Source organism: Athene noctua, chromosome 19, assembly GCF_965140245.1.
Source record: "Athene noctua chromosome 19, bAthNoc1.hap1.1, whole genome shotgun sequence".
NCBI classification, from domain to species: Eukaryota; Metazoa; Chordata; class Aves; order Strigiformes; family Strigidae; genus Athene; species Athene noctua.
The window spans coordinates 6652998-6671511 of NC_134055.1; the positions used below are offsets into that span (position 1 = coordinate 6652998).

Consider the following 18514-nt stretch of genomic DNA (forward strand, 5'->3'; position numbering starts at 1 on the left):
CTGGAAATAGGAACAGATGCGGTGTTCGGGGGTATCTTTCTCTCCAGACGCTCGTTATCTGCCCCTCCCAGCACACCGCACAGCAGCATCCCCCTCTCTCCCTTCAGACACACCACACCAACTCCCACCAGGTGCTTTGTTTTTACCTCAAACCCAGGCACTGTCCAGATCAGGCAGCTCACATGAGCGCTGAGTGTGTTTATGCTGACGGCAGCAGAAAGAGAAATAACTACTGCTATTTAAACCTTTCCTTTCTCATTTACACAGTGCTGTCATGTGCTGGTTTCTGTCTTTTTTTTTTTTTTTTTTCCTTTTTCCTCCCACAGCTCAACACAAACATCCAGACGTGAAAGCTGGGATCGTTTTAGCAAGACAAATGTACAGCAAGGAAAATGGTATTTTAGTTCAGAAACAAGGGGGAAATACTTCTGAACAGAGCCAGCTAAGCAAATTCAGAACTTTCTTTTTGAGTATTGCCCAAGCAATGACAGTACAGACCTTCTCTGGGCTGTTTCACATGAACGGGTGGGTACAGAGGGAAGGAAGCAGAACTAGAAGGATCTGATACCAGCCGGTCTCCCCGAGGAGACTGCAGACATTGCGTAAGTGCCATCTGTTAAGGAAGTGCTGATGGACGAGTTAGTGGCTGGTGCCGTTAGATGAAGCCTGGGACAGAGATTGGTGTCTTTTTGTTTGCACTCGGGCAAAGCAAACTCAAATCATTAGGGAATATGAGGAGGGGGACTGCAGTGGCTGCAGACCAAATTAGCCAGATTCCAACGATTATCAGAGTAATACACTTTTATTGCACAACACAAACTTTATAGCCACATTTTCTTCCATGTATTGTAAATAAAAAACATAGGCTATATATTACCTGAACTGAAATGTCTAACATAGTAAGAAACAATACACCACAGTATCCACAGTATCAAACATCACACATCAACTTACTTAAAAAAACAAAACACATTTGGAGATAATTCCAAACCCTGATTGTTAGCATCCAGGCTGGATTTTCAAAGGCATTACGGGTTACAATGCATAGACACATACAATTTATAATTCAGAAAAAAAAAAATCCATTTATAAAAGTCACAGTGAAAGTGGAGGTAAACTTATACTAAGCTTGTGTACGTAAAATGCCTAAGAATTGCTGTTCTCACAAGAAATTTCCAGTTAGGGACTATATACAGAAGATAACAACAGAACCTAATTACCCCCTGAAACCTAGCTTATCTGCAGAAAGATAACAAAAGACTGAAGGGTTTTTTTCTGTTTGTTAAATGAAATTATGTTTCTATAGCCCCAAACTCAGAACTACCCTGTGTCCTCTCTGCTGTGTGTGAACAACCTGAAAACATTTACAACTGTTTACCTATAAACAACCAGATATCAATACAACCCCAGGGTTCAGTAATACCAGACATAACTTAAAGCCAGTGGGGGTCTATAAATTGTCCAGAGTAAAGCAGTTATTAAATGAAGAAAGAAATATCATGTGTCAGAGATTCATGATGAGTTAAGAGATCATCTTACTACAGTTTTTGCTCTGAAGTCTTCTCTTACCTGTCAGGCAGTTGCATCCCAAACTTGATTACTCTACTTTGCCAAGCCAAAAGGAAAGATCCAGTGCATAAGCTATGGCCTAAAGGTCCTCAGACCTCTGAAAAACAATGCTGAAATTCAAGTATGAGTGTGAATTCAAGTATAAGTGTGACCCTGCACCGCTTCACCCGTCACTGCTGTATTTCCCAGTACAATCCACAGCCACTGGATTTTCCCACCCACTTAACTTGATACATCACAATACAATGAACTCACACAGAAAATGGGTTAACAGTGGAGAGGTTAGCTGGGCTTCCAGACTGGATCCTCTGCCTGACCTCACGTAAGCGGTGATGAATGTTCCTCTGCCTCACACAGCACAAGAGTTGAAATAAAATGGAAAGAACACTCTGCAATGCAAACAATCAGCTCTGATATGAGACCTTCCCCGTTGGTACTTCCATCATCTTCTTCATCACGTCACCTGTCCCAGGTCATCTATAAACAAGAGTGAGCAGTGAGAATAAAGTTGGGAAGGAAGGTTCCCAGGGACTGCAAATGCCAAATGAAGCTAGAAAATCATGACCTTTAATTAGATCGGCAATTATTTTTTTTAAGAAAAAAAGCAAATAGATGAGAGATCACGCACTTATCCTTCAGCTCACAGCAAGCAAATAACAAAGTCCTCAAACCCCAAAATACAGGTACTTAGCCTGAATATGTATTACTATGAAACAGATGTAAGCCCTTAAGAGTTTACATTTCTTAACAGTCTTTAGAAAAAATTAGACCAGAAGAGTGAAATTAATGTGATTATGCTATAAATAAGGTTTTTAATTTATTCAGGTATTTTTGTCGGTAATAAGATTTTTACTGATTTTTTAGCAGCTATCAGTCACAATATTGTAATGCTAAAATCCATTTAGTTTAAAACAGTCTAAGTATTCACCTTGCTAATAAATTTGAGGGTGCAGCAGAGAGAAGTTAACACATTTCCTGCACATAGAGTTGTACATCTTAAAGGTTAGAGAAAGGGGCGAGAACCAAGGGGGAATCCAGTCAGAGTCATTATCTCACTGTGAATCTTCAGACTAGACACCTCATCTCCTTATGCCTCTTACACATCATCTGACAAATGGAGATGTGGGGGAGCGTGGATCAGGATCTCACCAAAGTCATCCTTCAGAGCTACTGAGGATTGTCCCTGGGGAAACACACTGCAGAACTAATTCCCTCCCACTTTCATATTTGCAAAAACCAGCACACGCTCACTGCATAGGATACTTTTGAAGCTGGCTGTATTCAGTTCTGAGGGGCAGTGATCGGCAACCTCACTCGGCTTCAGATTTCACTAGGTAAACAGATATACCGAGAACCATAAATAAAAGGACTGACCAGCCTTTCTGTCTTTCACAATACATACATTGGAACAATCTGGCTCAAAACAGATTAGGGTTTTACAAAGCTATCATTTACAACAGTTTAAAATATCAACATCCTTCAGGGCTTGCTGGAATTTTAACAATCACTCCAGTAAAGGCCAGATTATGTGCTAATGCAGATCAGTACACTTCTCTGTGACAGAAGTCTTTGACTTTTGCCTTCACGGACTTGTGCTAGCCAGACCCAACCCTGTGACTACTTTGTTTCACTGCTGAAGCCACAGGCATCTAAGCGGAGCAGGAGAATGGAGACTGCAATTGGATTGACAAGTACCAATTCTCTTAATGGAGTCATTGTTGAGAATCAATGAAGATTCTTGATTTTCCTGTAACTATAACAGCCTTTACTTTTTCATACATTTGAACACCTCTGCGATGAGTCACTTTACAAAATGAAGGCAGGAGACATCTGAGGCATAAGCAGGTTTATCACGAAACCAGTGTTTAACTCAAAACTTAACTCTCATGCTAGTTTCAGGGAAGAGTATTAACACAACTGAACTACAACAACAAAATCTCAAAAATATTCCCATTAACAAATTCAGGTATTTGCACGTATTACATCATGAGGCAGATATCCCAAAATGTAAAAAAAACCCCAAAACATCAAAAGGGAGGGTATGCAGAACTTTCTGCTGCAATAACTTACTGCCTTTGCTATTCAGATAACTAAGACCTGAAAACCCCCAAAACAAACCAAAGAACCCAATACCCTCATCAGTGCAGAAGCTGATCCCTCATTATAGGTTTTGGTTAAAATCAGTTAAAAAAAAAAAATAAAATCCAGCAGTCTCGGGAGAAAACATGCACCAGGAGGATGGAAGAGAATCCGCTAATGGCTCAAAGGCTTCCCAGATCAAAGATGCTAATACCTTCACTTTCCTCCAAGGAGGATGGAAGTTCAGCAATGAGTATTTCAGATTACTACGTACTCTGGTATTCAAGTTAAGAAGCCCACACCAAGTTGAAAAGTTATGATATTTTACATTTTTTTTTAAACGCTTGAAATCAACAGTCATTAATTGGGTGCTGCACATAAACATAAATACTTTTTCATGTCATTTCTGAGTGCTTTATAAAGACAAGTAGGTATCCTTCCTATTTTATAAGTGTAAAACTGATGCAGAAGCATTTAACGTGCTGTGAAATTGGCCAAGTCACTTGACAGTATATAAGTATATATAAGACCTGACAGTAAGACCTCCCTTCGCTCCCTGTTAAAAACCACTAGACACTGCATATATAGAGGGGATGTTAAAAAGATTTCTCTTTTTGTTCAGGCACACAGCAACCTAAAAAAAAAATAGCTAACAATTCTACTTTTTAAATAACTATCCCTCAACTGTCCCACCATTTCCCCCAGTATTCATAAAAACAGTGTAATCCCTGCAATCCAGATATGCAATCCGTGCTTTGAAAGTATTTGAGAGTTCTTATTTAGGCAGGGGGGAAAAAAAAAAATAAATAAGAGTTGACTAACACACATGTTCCCATATATCAATTTGGAACCAAAACCGGCATGATTCCTGTCTCAGAACATGAAGTAAAAAAATATCTTTCCTTCAGATTGAATGAGCTAAATGGCCTGACATGCACTGTGCTTTTAATGATCTGCAAACATGATATTCATAGCAACGTTGTATTGATGACATGAGACTCTGTACTGCATGGCCAATTTGTCTGTGGTGTCAGCTTGCAAACACAGGGTATTCTGAGTGTGGGGGTGCAAAAGTAGCAGTGTAGATGATGAAGTGGCAAAAAGCTAAGTAGAAGAAGCACAGAAAAATAGGTAAATATGTTCTAGCAAACCTCTGGCCTAGCCAGATACAAAGAAAAGTCCTAAAGAAAAAAAAAAAGCAGTATTACATAGGCATTTAGTTTAATTAGACAATTATAAAGCATTCATGATATACAAAAACATTAATAATCTTAAACATGGATTTAGTAAATCAGCTACTCACATTTTTGTTGCAAACGCAGAATTTCAAAAATTACGCTATACGCCAAGAAAAGTCAGTAATGTTATATAAACCAGTTATTAGATTATACTCCCCTGACATCCACCTGCACAACTCTTCTGTTTCTGTCAAAAAATGAATACATATTAGGCAATATCATCTAAATCATTGTAAACAACGACTGCTTAGAACAAGTGTAGTCAATACCAATATTGTTAACTTGCACAAATCACAATACAGAATGTATGTATGAAAGCATGTTGGCTCAAATCCATGTCTTCTTTTTCAATATTGCACTTAATGTTTTGCTGTCTTCTGGAGGATCTGGAAGGATGAAAGCTTCAATTAAGATGCAACTGATACAGACCAAGATTTTCATTTTATCCTTTTGGTTAGGTAGCGCTCCTTACTTATTTAAGCAATAAACAGGAAGATGTTATAAAATATCAGTGTGTGCATATGAAGAAATAGCAAACATGACTGAAACAGGAATTTTGCCATCATAGCTTCTCTAGAATAACAGTGGAAAAATTCTTAAAGCCAAACCAAAAAATATACTGTTAAATCAGACTGTGTTCCACTTCTGCAAGTAGTGCTGAAATTCAAACCAGAGTTAAGTCCTATGTAAATACATATATGGGAAGTAGCAAAAAACTCGAAATAATCCGGGAAAACAACGATTCTCATTGTAGTCTCTAAATAAACTGATGCTAAAAATCCTGAACTTAAATGTCTGAAGTATACAAGCAGCCAAAACTCTGTAAGCCTCAGCTTTGAGATCTTGCATTATTTTATTAGAAATTGTGGTTTGCAGTTTAAGATTCCCTGGAAAAAAGAAAAAACAACCCAAAAGAAGACAGCACTGGAGTGAAGAAACCATGAAAGCTTCCTCTTATTTTAGGGAAACTTTACTAGTCTCAGTTTGACTTTTAATTTTGGGTTGTCAAACACAATTACAACAACTTGTAACACAAAGGCCAATATTTAAGAAAACAATTTAAACAAACTTAAAATGAGATCCAAATGCATGTAATTTCCTCCTTCCCTCCATTTCAAAATTTAAACTCTGGACTTGAAACTCAGCACTTGACAATGATCCTCTGTAAGTAAACATTTTAAAAGAGATCATTAGAGCTATATGCCCCCACCTCAGAGAGAAAATTTACTAAAAATTCTGAAAAATCCATAAAAGTGTGACAATGCAAACAATTTCCTTCTTTTTTTGCAAGACAATTTGATCATAAGGTCTTAGAATTATTCTAAAAATTACTTCAGGTAACAGAATTTTTATCATTGTAATTAACACATTTCTTAAGTGTTTTCGTCAAAAATTTACTTCAGCAATATTCTTGGATTAACTAATCCAATGGAATGCAAAATGCAAGCATTTACCTTCCCTCTCTCTTTGAGACCACTTCAAGTGGGGTCTTTTAGAAAAACTTGAGTTTTCTGTACCTCACAAACCAGTAGTATCTTCAAATGTTTAGCTCTACCTCTGTTTTGGACATAAAGTGATTCAACTTCAGGCTCTGGTTACTAATATTAGAAGTGCAACAGTTACCTTCTGAAAACAATAGGATTCTGCAATGGCTGCCTCTTCCTGTGTGGAAAAAAATTTACTACTCAGATATACTGGTTTATAATTGGAGAGAGATTTGAATATGAAGGTTGAAACTTTTTTTCTCGATATTACACCAAAAAGGGTCAACAAGAATGTTAAAACTGAGACTTAATTGTCTGAAGAAGGTGAGGTGAAGGAAGCATTGGTCTAATATTATCCTTTGACTCTAACTCTAGAACAAAGTTTAATATCACAGAATGTAAAAAGTCAGTAATAAAATAATACACATTAAATATTCCTCTTGCTTCTGCTAATAGGAACATACATACAGGTTTTTCTCATTTACCAAAAGCCTTTGTAAATGACCTGATTCTGTAGAGCTTCTTGTTTTGTAGATACTGTAAACATTTAGAATTTCTAAGGCTAAAAACAGGCACAAGTCCTCCATGAACAGTTATTATTCCTAAAAGCATTAAGGAATATATTCCAAATCTGCTATTCCTTTTTATAACAACGGAAATAATTGAAATATAATAATTCACAATACAGATTCTTAATTAAAAAAAATATATAGCTTGATTGTAACAACAATTAATAATGTGTAGGGAATACTTTTTTTTTTTTAAATGACCTATTATAACAACATTAAATTTCCAGAATATCTGTGCTGGGTGTTACTCAGATTTATATAGTGGTAAGTAATTTATAAAGCAGTGACTAAAACATTTCTAAGTGGGTAAAATTCAACCACGTTTATGTCAGCATTATTAGCACCCCGGCTTTACAATAATGCAGGTGATGTCTGCAATACCCATTTTGCAGACTATGATACTGAAGCCACATGGTAGGTGGCATCTTCTCTTAAAAAAAGTTAGACGCTCCTCTCCATAATTTCCATGAGGTGATTTTGTTTTGTGCCTCGTTAAGGTACCTGAGCCAACAGTCTTGTTTCAGGCTGGTTTTTCAAGATTTCAGAGGTTTTTCAGCCTCTCTAACAGGTTCCCTTTTGCTGAGCAGCTAAGCATTAGCCAACATTTCAGCAGACTGATTCCAACATACGTTAGCAGCAATGCATTTCCAGAGACACGTTGCAAAAATATTAAAAGCAATTGTCGTCTAGAAGTCCTTTTATCCTGTGCACCGTTCTGGATAAAATAACTCACCACCAAGTAATCTTGAATTCATAGATAGGACGCTTACAGTAATAGTGATTGATCAGGTGTTTATCACACACGCCAATACACTGATGATCCACAGTTATCCCTCTATCAGACAGGTCTGTCACAATACAGTGCAGAAGATCATATACATCAGCCACAGCCTCCCAGGGGCCAAAAGATACATCTACTTCGCAGTGATGTTCAAATAGCTTTGTCTCACTTTCACTCCTTTCAAAACGTAACGAATTGAAATGTGGGCATTCATAGGGAGTGATGGGCATCTCTTCCTTGAAGACACAGACCTTCAATTTTGCAAATCTTGCTTTTCTCTGCATAGCTCTAAGCTTTGCAATTTCGATTATTCGTTCCAAATGATCTAAAAAAAAAAAAAAAAAAGATGAAAATAACAATGAAGCACCTAGCAAAAGAAAACAAATGCAATTATTTTGTGTGAAATACATTACTGCAGTGATTAACAAGTTATTCTTAACATTAGCAGCAACAGGAAGCTGCATGTAGCTAGATATATAGTAATTAAATCAATCTCGGTTATCTTGTGAACTTGGTGTCCTTACTATTTCCCCAAGTTTATTCAGTTGCCGGTAATAACAAAACAAATGCAGAGGCAGAGAAACCTCTTTTAATAAGCCTTGCATGTTATGGCCTAGATCTTGCTTCCTTTTAAGACAGCATAAAAATCCACATCCTTGGATGCAGCAGGAACAAGCTCGACATGGAGACCTTAAAGATCTAAAGAGCATGAAAAGTTCATAATAAACTTCTCAAATACAATGCAATTAGTTTGAGAGCTGAAAGCAGACCTGAAAGCACTGTGTATACTACTTGAATCACACTAGAAGAAACAGTCAATACTACTTTGTTTATTTACCTTTGTAATATGGCATCAGGCCCAGGAAAGCTTGTCTAACTTTTTCTCCTTTAAGAGGCTGGATATCCTCTAGATTGTCTAGCAATGGTCCTATAGAATAATACTGAGCTTCCTTGTAAACTGACCTCACTCGTTCTCTGGATGGCAGGTCACCAGATCGTAGAAAGTTAAGTATGTCTCTAAAAAAAGGGCAAAAATATTATTAAGTAACATGTTTCTGCCAAAACTATTGCAGGTGGGAAAGGAGAGGAAACACTAGATATTCATTGTTTATTCTATTGAGACAAAAATCCTTACACTTAGACAGTAACTGAAATAACCGAGTTGTATTTCCAACATATGTTTTTAAAAGCATGTGTTGCATCCAAATTTCCAAGTCATCATTTCACATTTTGCCTCTGTTAATGTCAAAACTCGCTCCAAAATATACCATCAAATTTCACACAAAAAGCTCAAGGTAGAGTATCCACTTAAAAGAGGACACAGTATTTAATGAGAAAGACATAGTAGTCACTGTATTTCAAATTTAGGTCTGTGACATAATAATCTTTTCCATTTTCCTGGAGAATCATATGCATGGACATTTTATCCCACACAGAACCAGTATCCTAACTGAATGAATGGTGCATTTGCACAGGAGGTGTTTTCTTCATGGGATCAGAGCCATGTACTTATAGTATATGTAACAGTAATAAGGAAGAGCGAGAGAGAACACTTCCTTCTAGTTCTGAAACACTGTTAAGCTACAAGATTTTTAATAGGGTAAGAAATCACTTTAAAAGCATTAACCACAAAATTACTGACCATATCAAATAAAACAAGCATTACTACAATCTTCATTAGAATGTCAACAAATACAGCAAGTGCTAACTTGGCTCTCTGTTCCAGCTATATTTTGAATTCAGATTGATAACATCACAAATAAATTGATTTCCCAACAAGGTGGCAGGCACTTTCAAAGTGCCAAACGTAAAGAAACAATTATTTCCCAATAAATATAGTGGCTTAATTTATTTCTGTCCCAGATTATAGTACAGTCCAAATGTGCTTTGAAAATAATCCAACCCTTCTTAGTTGAAGAGATTAAGGAAATGTCTACAAAGGAGAAACAAGAAATACAAGTTAAATTGCAAATTGTGCTTTGGGCAAAGATCTTAACCCATGAACACTGACCCACAAAAACTGCTTACCTTTGCTAGCAATCTCACACCAATTCAAAGAGTATTAGTAAGATCAGGTTAGTTTAATTAAAATGAAAGATAAACACATAAGGAGGAATCCTGAAAGCGAAGGAATGTGGCACTACCAGCAAATATATTTTTAAAAAAAAAACTCTTTGAGGCTTGTGCTTTTTTAACAGTTATATACTGTTAATCACTGAAAACATCATACTTGCAACTGTTTAAGAAACCTAGATGCATTCCTTCCATTCCCTCTTTATCATAAATACTGTAATATCAGTTAAAAAACAGTGTTGCACAAAAAAGCTTCCTATGAAAAGCAATGCCAAATATATACTTTTTTAAAACATCAAAACAGTGATACCTTGAAAGGAGATACTCTAGACAAGACAATGCACAAATTCAAAACATTGTTTGTTTTTCTTTCCCCAAATTAAAACTTAAGCTCTTAGGACTAAAACAAGTAGTTTTTTAACTGCAATATACTCTTCCCTTGAGATGTTTTGAAAGCTTGGATGCCAGAAAGTCACAGTTACCTACTACACCAATAAACTACAGGGAAAAAAAAAATTAAAACTTCTTTTTATTTAAAAATAATTTTATTCAGTAACAACTTTTAAAGTATACTACTGAGGACACTGTACATACCCAAAGTAGGTTCCATCTCTGTCAATAAAATATCTGCCTTCAGCATCTGTTGGAATATAGTGTCTTCCACTGAACATAGCTGCCAACATTGTGTCCTCATAACGTCTCAGTGTTGACAGTCTTGTTGTAAAATACATGCCTCCTACGTTTAGTGGGACAACTTCTGGAAACTGCAAAAGCAATCACATCATCAGAAATGAGCCTCTAGTCCTTTGCAGACATGTTCAGGCCAAAAGGGTTACCACTGCTAGAAGACACAGCATACAGTCTTTGGCACTGTGACACAATTTGGTTCAACAACTGTTTCCTTCCTGGTCTGTCACCACAAAACAGTGAGGTTCAAGGGTTAACAATTTGAATACTTTGGCTGGCTTCTGGGTGTAATGAGTGAATGTTTTCATTTTAGTTGGAAATGTGAAACAGCAGTAATCAGCCTTAATACCACATATTCATTAAAAGCATGAATGATTCCTGTTGGCTCTTTTGAGGAAAAGAAAAAACAAAACAAAAACCCCTCCCCACCCTTACACACACCCCCATGACCCCCCACAAAGGTAGGAAATCTCAGGCCAACCTTGGGACTTGCACTCAGTTGCTACTCTGCTGGTTACTTTACACTACTACACTACGGTATACTATACACTGAAAATTTACAGCAGGCATAAAATCTTAATATCACACCTTAAGATGTCTTGGTACTAGAATAAACACATATGTTTGTCAAGTCCAAACATTGATGGAAATTCTGAGCAACGCTGTCAAGCTAATGAAGTGAAATTCAAAAGACTTAAGTTTTATTCTAAGTTTTCATTCTAAGTTTTCATTCTAAGTTTTCATTCTATGTTTTCATTCTATGTTTTCATTCTATGTTTTCATTCTATTCTATTCTATTCTATTCTATTCTATTCTATTCTATTCTATTCTATTCTATTCTATTCTAGTTTTTATATAATGACTTCTATTTAACTGCTAATGGAAACTGAACTGGATATCCATAAATACTCCAACAAAGAGATCCTGAATTCTCTGGCACCTGAGCAGTACATGCTGCAGTAACTGGACCTTATCAGATGAACAGTCCCAGAGAGCTCTTACCTGCTGAGGCAGCAGAGGTAGTGCTTGTCCTGCCTGGGTTGCAGTAGGAGTGGCTGGCTCTTGGAAATCATCCTCTGCATCTGAGCTCGACATGGCATCATCCGGGTTTCCACTCACTTTGTTCTGCCCCGTAACTACCACCATCCCTCTGGCTCTCGTAAGCAGGTCTGCTGGGTAGGCAGCCGTGGCAATGCTAAACGGGAAACAAGACCCAAATTACTCAGGCACTGTCCCCACCAGCTGCAGATCACGTGGCAGGCAAGGCACGTCGCTCCCCGGCTTTACAGCAATCATTTACAATAGCATTGCTGTTACTGGGAAACGAATCACAGCAAGGGCGACTATTGTGCTGGGAAACAAACCCGGAGAGGGCTGTCTCTGCAGGAATGCCGCTGGCAGAGCTGTACCGAGGTCCTACAGAGACACAGCCCCTGCCAGCGCCTGGGTAAGAGACCGGCGTCCATTGGCTGCGCGGTGCCGGGTGTGATTGGCTCCGTCACGCTTTTGCAGCAGAATGTCATTCTGGTGGGTGAATTTGGGTGGCCGCCGTTCCACGGGTCCATCGCAATAGGCCATCGGCAGCGGCACGGCCCGAAGTGCACATCGTCATTGGCCGTGAGCGCCGGGCAACGGGCTCCTGCTCCCACCCCACCCCCCCGGCCGCCACCTTCAGCCGCGACAGCGGATCAGAGCCCGCGCTGCACAATGACGGGCACTGCAGGGGCTCTCGGTTCAGTTCGAGCATTCCCTGTGAAATGAGAGAACTGAGTTTTCTAACCGGAGAAAGCGGATGTTTTCCTGCCCGCTGCACCACATCGTACTGTACGCAAACGCACGCATCTCATCCGCGTGTATTTAACTCCGCGTATTACACCGTGCATTTGCTGCTAATTAACAATTGCCTTTCCTATGCAGAAAAAAAGAATAAAAATGCATAGCAACACCAACTACAATGCTTTCACAGGCCATCTTCAACCAGAGGACTAACAATAAGCTGCATTATAAAAATAGTAATTGAAAGAGCAGAGCAGGAAAGAGTGGAAACCCTGCTGTTCTCTTTACGCTGCATCATGTAAAAAGTACCTCTGTTTCCAGGATTGCTGCGGTGTCTCCAGTGGCATCACAACAGCCTAACAAAACCATTATACTACTGGAGGCTTTACCTAGTTCTCTAATCCTCTAAGCTCCTTCTCTCAAATCACCGTAACATATAAAAAGAGAAGGAATATTTGCACAACCACATCTGGTACATTTACTTATTGACTAAATAAATGTTTCATAAAGGTTACTTCCACTCAAAATCAACAAGCAGAAATGACATAAAATTTTAACAGCCATGATTAATTATTCTGCCTTACTGATTCTGCTAACACAGTCGTTACGCACACCGTCAGGCTGTCTGTAGATCTTAGCTCTTAAAGAAAACGCTGCAAGTTCAAAATGAGCCCAGACAGAACCGGGATGCTCCTGGTCAAAACAGATACTCTTCAGAGAGCTAATCAGATCAAAACCTCCACACTCTGTGGGAATATACACGGCCTTGTTTCACCAAAATGTGGAGGTGAATTCTAGATCCTGTTTAACAACCCAATAAACCTAGATAAGTGGGTACTGTGAAGTTTTAAAAATGTCTTTTTAAACTGCAGCTTGTTAAGAGGTTTGTCTCAACTCAAGATGGGTATTTAATTTCTCTTCTCTACAGTTCAAAAAATGGACTTTGACTTCATAATCATTTTTCCACTACAGTACAATGCACAGGCAGATAAACAAGGATGGAAGGGCTTGTCAATGTCCACACCCTATTAATGATTTTAATATTTGTCTGAAAACAACATTTATTCTGACATCATCAGTTATCAAAACAAGTAAAGTATGTCTCAAAAATAAAGAACATACACAACATAAATGAAAGATTATTTTGGTAGGGGCTCCTTTAAGGAGGTAAGCAAATTATCAACAAAAAGCAGCTTGCAGAAGCTTAATTTATAAGATGCACAGTCAAAATTGAGTGTGAGCCTCTATTTACTGTGAATATATTATTTATAATGCTTTAACTTGACACCAGTGCTTTGGCTCCTGTATTTCCAGTTCTCTTAAGGCTATTTAAAAGAACTCAAGACTGACCAAAAATTTGATCTTTGTCTACACTTTTCAAGAACATCCCATAGATTTCACATAAATGGAGCGTACAAGATTCAGCTCCATTAAGTGTTTTGGAATCATGGACCACATAATGTGTTTTGGGTTAAGTTCATCCATTTGGCACTATACCAAAAAGGTCCTCTTTCCCAAGAGAGGTAGAGGTTTGAGAAAAAGGAATTACTCTTCCTCTTTCATAATCCTCCTTCGACAGGACACCAAGGTTTAGGAAAAAAAACCATGAGAGAGCATATGTTGATTATGTTACGCTCATGAGTAATAACCTTCTTTGCCCTTGGAACATTTACACAAAACACTCTCCTACATAGTGAGGTTTAGCATACAAGATCTCAGCCCATAATTAGTGCAGGATTTCAAGAATAAGATCAGTGGTAGTAAAATGAAGAGATTGATCATTGACAAGTTTAACCTGTTTTTTGATGTTCATTAAAAGGTAAGTGAAGTTCCTCTCTGGGTTTGCTTCACTTCCTGTTCATCCACAGACACGGAGTAGTGAAACAGCAGTTTGCTGACTGGAACAGAAAGCTTCCTAAAAGAAAAACATAAGCTAATCACTGGCCAGTCTTCTGACATACAATCTTCTGCATTTTGGTTCTCTGCATTTCACAAGGAATATGCATCCACCTGAATATTCTCTTCTTGCCACTCAAAGCATATGCACTAATTACTATTAACTATGCACAAAACCATTTCTTTTTAAAATCTCTCATTAAAGTTACAGAGTTTGTTTTGCTTATTTAAACTAAGTAAAATGCATCCATTTCACTTTAAAGTAAGCCGAGGTCCAGATCAACAGATGATTAATGAGAAAACATCAATAAACAAAATTATCACTAAATCAAACGTTTAACTTGAACCATACCTCAGCACCCTCCTTCCAGTTTACAAGCTACCTGTCATTTAAATGGCAGAGATGACTTCCTGGAGCTTTGTTATCCACAGCTCAGCTACTGTCTCACATACACACACCAAAGAAAGCTTTACTAAAGGAACTGGACTTGCAAGTTTTACTTCATTCCCTAGGCAATGATAGCAACCCTAAAGCTGCATCGAGTTTTACTTGATGCTAAGATTCAAAAAAGCTTTTCAAGGGTCTGCTGTTCCAATTTTTCCCTATCAGTTCAAAACAACTTTCTCTTAAATACCTTTTGAGGTTACAGTGGTACGTGCTTACAGAAAGGTGACATAATGATTACTCGGTCAAAGTCTTTTTCATCAATATACTGATGTATGAATCGATCACAGGAGACCTACAAACTGCTATTCAAAGCTAACTCATTGTAATGTGCCTGTTTTGAGGAGATACCAACCAGATTGCTAGGAAGGTTCTCCTCTTTTCAATAGAAACTGGGTCCCTGTGAGGACACAGAATGAGACCTGACTTAGCAGTGTCCACAGCATACTTCAAGAGACTCTGATGATCAAAGGTTTGTGTGGAAAAAAAAGTGGTAAAAGACGCGGTATCTAGTTAATTCTAATGAATCTGTGTCAGAATAGCAAAGAAACATCCTGAAAAAGGGCAGGGATCGCTGAGCTGCAGTAAACTGTATTATACATTTGACTGTAAAATCCTGGACATGCTCAGCATCTCTAGTCATTAGCAAAAGTCAACACAGGGTATGATGAAGGGATACTGTAACTTAACTTTTGCATTAGAGAGCAAAGACACACGGTGTTGGAGGATACGATGGGACACTTCATCACCAGTGACCTTCCTGGGTAGGAACAGGACAGCGGGGAGGCCAAATGACCAGTGGATTAAGGCTACTCAGGCTGTACTCACTGGTTGCACCAACTACCGCCTTACGCAGAATTTCACAGCACGGAGAAGCTTTTATGAGCTTGAAGCAGCTTCCCAGTTTCACCGCCGTGAGGTGTGGAGGCACCATCCCACTCGCGGACGGGGCAGCACAGTCCCACGCGAGCTCAGAAACCGTGCGGGTAAGCCGGGGGTCCAGCAAATTAAGTCTTAATTCGGCACTTAAATATTAACTGTCGCTTACCGCCTTGCTAGGTCTTTCTAAACAGCCTAAACGTTAACGGAGTTCACCAGAAGGCGCCTGCAGACGCGGGAGTCGACTTTCCGTGGTGTGACCGGCCCAGGCCCGGGTCCAGCCGCGACGCCGCCGGCGCTGTGGCGGCGGCCCCGGGCAGGCGACAGCTCCCCGCTCCCCCGGCGGTCACTGGAAACGGCCGTTCCCGCAGCGCTCGGCCGGCACCTCCCGTCCCGCGGGCCGGGCCCGGGCAGCGCCTCAGCCCGACGCCGCGGGGTGTTTTCCCGCCCCTCACCTGACGGGCGGCTCCCGCCGTGCCGGTGGCCGGTTACCGGGGCCGCCGCCGCGCTGACGCCCCCTGCCGGGCCGCCGGGGCACCACCTGCCGCCGCGTCTTCCGCAGGAGGGACACGGGCCGTCACCCGAAGCGGGGGAGGGGGCGCAACGCCGCCTCTCCCCCGCCCGTCCCGCCGAGGAGCGGCGCCGCCCGCCCTCCCCTGCTGCCCGCCCGCGGCGGCGGCTCCGGAGGGGGGAGCGAGAGCGGCCGCCGCGCCCCCGCGTCACGTAGGGCCCATCCGGGTCCCGCGCGGGCGGGGCCGCCGAGGCGGGGACGGGGACCGGGACTGTCCCCGCACGGGGGGCGGCGGGAGACACACACCCCCCCCGCACCGCTCCCACAGCCACGGCCGCGTCGTGTTTTGTTTTGTTTTTTTTTTTTTTTTCCCTCAGTTCTGCTCACCCGTGAGGGAAAACATCCCCTAACTCATCAATTAATTGTCCTTCCGTGAGGGAAACGCTTGTGCCGGCACCCGGCTCCCCCGGCACCGGGAAAGGCAGCGGCCGGTCCCGGGGCAGCCCGGCCGGTTCCCGCCGCCCCAGGCAGCCGCGGCTCCGCGGTGACAAACCGCGTGTGGCACCGGCGGAGCGGCCAGGGAGAAACGAGGGGCAGCAGGGCCCTGGCTTGGCACTAGGGGGGGCTCCCGGTTTACTTTTTTGGGAAAAAAAAAAAAAAGTGTATTTGGTCAGGATTTGGTAAATCTGTACCCAGCTGTAAAATTAACATTTCCCGAAGGCACTTTTCGTCGTTCGTCCACTGGTGGTTTTACAAATAGGTTAATGATCTCAAAAGGGAGTTGTCGCAAGAAAAGAAACAGAGGGAAGGCAAAACCGTTTCAAATCCTGAAAGGCAGAGTTTGTGGAAACTTCTCTTAAAAGTGGGGGAGGAGGCTGAGGCCACCTTCAGTATACCTAGAGCAGAAAGTGAGACAGAAAAACCAGCCCAAGAAAACCTTACTTGAATAATCACATTCCACACTGACAGATGCTCAAAGCTTTAACATACAAATGTCACAGCAGGGTTTTCAGAAGCCGTTTCACCTCTCTGAACACAATTGCTTTTAACGAATTCAATAGGTGAAAAATTACATACTTTCCTGAGGTAAACAACTCTCATATTACTCTTTTTTTACCTCTCGGTAGGATACTCTCTTTTTCCTCAGCACCCAGCTATAAAAGAAAACAAAATGCATTCAAATTGCAAACCTTAAAAAGAAATCCAAACCCAGGACATTAGATCGTATTTTCCATCTGAGTAATACATCAATATCTTGAATTATTTAAATCTTAACCGAGGCAAACACATTAATTAAAAAAAAAAATCACATTTAAAGCATTTATTTTGAAAAATAAAATACAAAAGATCATTGAATTTTAATTGTACATGTAATCTATCAACTTTTTTTAAATAAGATATTTAACAATTTCCACATGTGAATAAAACAACTGTTCCACCAAAAAGTCTTTTAGGACAAGCACAGACCACTCTTTTGAAAGCATCATACATTTAAAACCAAACTGCTACGGGGGAAAAAAAAAAAAAAAAGAATCTTTGAACATGGAGTCTTGTAATTACGACAGAATAGCAAGTTTGGAGACAAGCATTGCTTTGCATTTTTTAAAACCTTAAAAAAAAATAGTTGTGCGAATGTAATACAGTTCTACATTAACATCAGTGTTTTTTTAAACAGGTTTGCATGCTCTCACAACAGCGAAATTTTGAACAAAAACAGTATGAAAGAAATGGGGAAGAAAATTCTGAAAAAAGCAGGCCATGAGCAGTACACCACACTGATCTCAGTGGGACAGTCCTTATAAGATCATTTCCACTGAAAAGGCAGCAGTCTTTTTTTCTAAAGAAAAAGAAAAATAAAGTTATGTTTGAGTCTTCAATGTAATATTCTGTCATCCTTGACAACACTTCCTAGTTACAAATAACACATAATTAAGAGTAATCTCTGTTTATCTCAGTAGGTGAAAAGTCACTGTCAAGACTAACCACAGCCACTAAAAACTTTCTTGTAAGGAACATGGCTGCCTTTTTCCATCCTTTATCATTAAGGGTTACTTCTTGGACACATTTAGATGTTTAAAAAAAAAAATCTAACTGAATTTACACCTACGTTCAAAATACTTGTGGAAGCGGGCTGCATTTACATGCTGAAAGTGTCTCTTTTGTTACAACGTACCAGTGGTAGTTACTGCTGGGAAGTCAACAATTTGGTTTCTCAGAAACTCGACAACAGGTTTTACATTGAAAACTGTATTTAAAGATACAATATTTCTAAGAGGTAAGTGGCAAAATGAAGTAGATGTTTTAGCCATTTTAACAATGACTACATGAAAAGACTATTGTTTCTCTATCGATTTCAGAATTAAGGCCTGCAATTAATCTTTGGAAAATTTTTATATCCATGATCTCTAATTGGTATGATGCTTTTGGCTATATTTAGGGCTATACAGGTAGCCTCTGTAGCACCTATACCCACATAATAAATATCTATGCTGGGTATATTTGTGCGGCATGTTGCTTTTGGCTATAT

The 18514-nt window shown here is 39.8% G+C and overlaps 2 protein-coding genes across 19 annotated transcripts in view; both read right to left on the reverse strand.

Annotated features, from left to right (window-relative positions):
* Positions 1–795: 795 nt before the first annotated feature.
* KCTD7 (potassium channel tetramerization domain containing 7) lies at positions 796–16225 on the reverse strand. 7 transcript variants are annotated; one of them, XR_012634873.1, is made up of 6 exons: positions 12566–12610; positions 11483–11675; positions 10388–10557; positions 8559–8737; positions 7441–8045; positions 796–5073 (listed from the first exon to the last, which is right to left on the reverse strand). XR_012634873.1 is itself a non-coding variant. In XM_074923132.1 (6 exons), the coding sequence occupies exons 3-6, from the start codon at positions 11624–11626 to the stop codon at positions 7669–7671; spliced, it is 870 nt and encodes a 289-aa protein (XP_074779233.1). In that variant the 5' UTR covers positions 11627–11675; positions 14052–14171; positions 15932–16225; the 3' UTR covers positions 796–7668. The 7 variants fall into 7 exon arrangements, 5 of the variants coding, with proteins under 5 accessions (XP_074779233.1, XP_074779231.1, XP_074779230.1 ...); XR_012634874.1 differs by having other exon boundaries at positions 796–2046; positions 4952–8045; XM_074923132.1 differs by lacking the exon at positions 12566–12610 and adding exons at positions 14052–14171; positions 15932–16225 and having other exon boundaries at positions 796–8045.
* A 1068-nt stretch (positions 16226–17293) lies between these two features.
* TPST1 (tyrosylprotein sulfotransferase 1) overlaps positions 17294–18514 on the reverse strand; it is a 43128-nt gene continuing 41907 nt past the window's right edge. For all 12 annotated transcript variants that reach the window (XM_074922885.1, XM_074922886.1, XM_074922882.1 and 9 more), the window contains one exon: positions 17294–17824. The gene's annotated coding sequence lies outside the window, so the exon portion shown is untranslated. The remainder of the gene's footprint in view (positions 17825–18514) is intronic.

What these genes read in the sequence shown, in the direction of transcription:
- KCTD7 (XM_074923128.1), bottom strand. Translation starts at nt 12,603, where the DNA reads ATGCCACTGGAGACACCGCAGCAATCCTGGAAACAGAG. An exon ending in AGAGATGGAACCTACTTTGG is followed by an intron (nt 8,738 to 10,387) that starts GTATGTACAGTG and finishes CCCTTTTTTTAG; the next exon opens with AGACATACTTAACTTTCTAC. An exon ending in CCTGATGCCATATTACAAAG is followed by an intron (nt 8,046 to 8,558) that starts GTAAATAAACAA and finishes TTTTTTTTTTAG; the next exon opens with ATCATTTGGAACGAATAATC.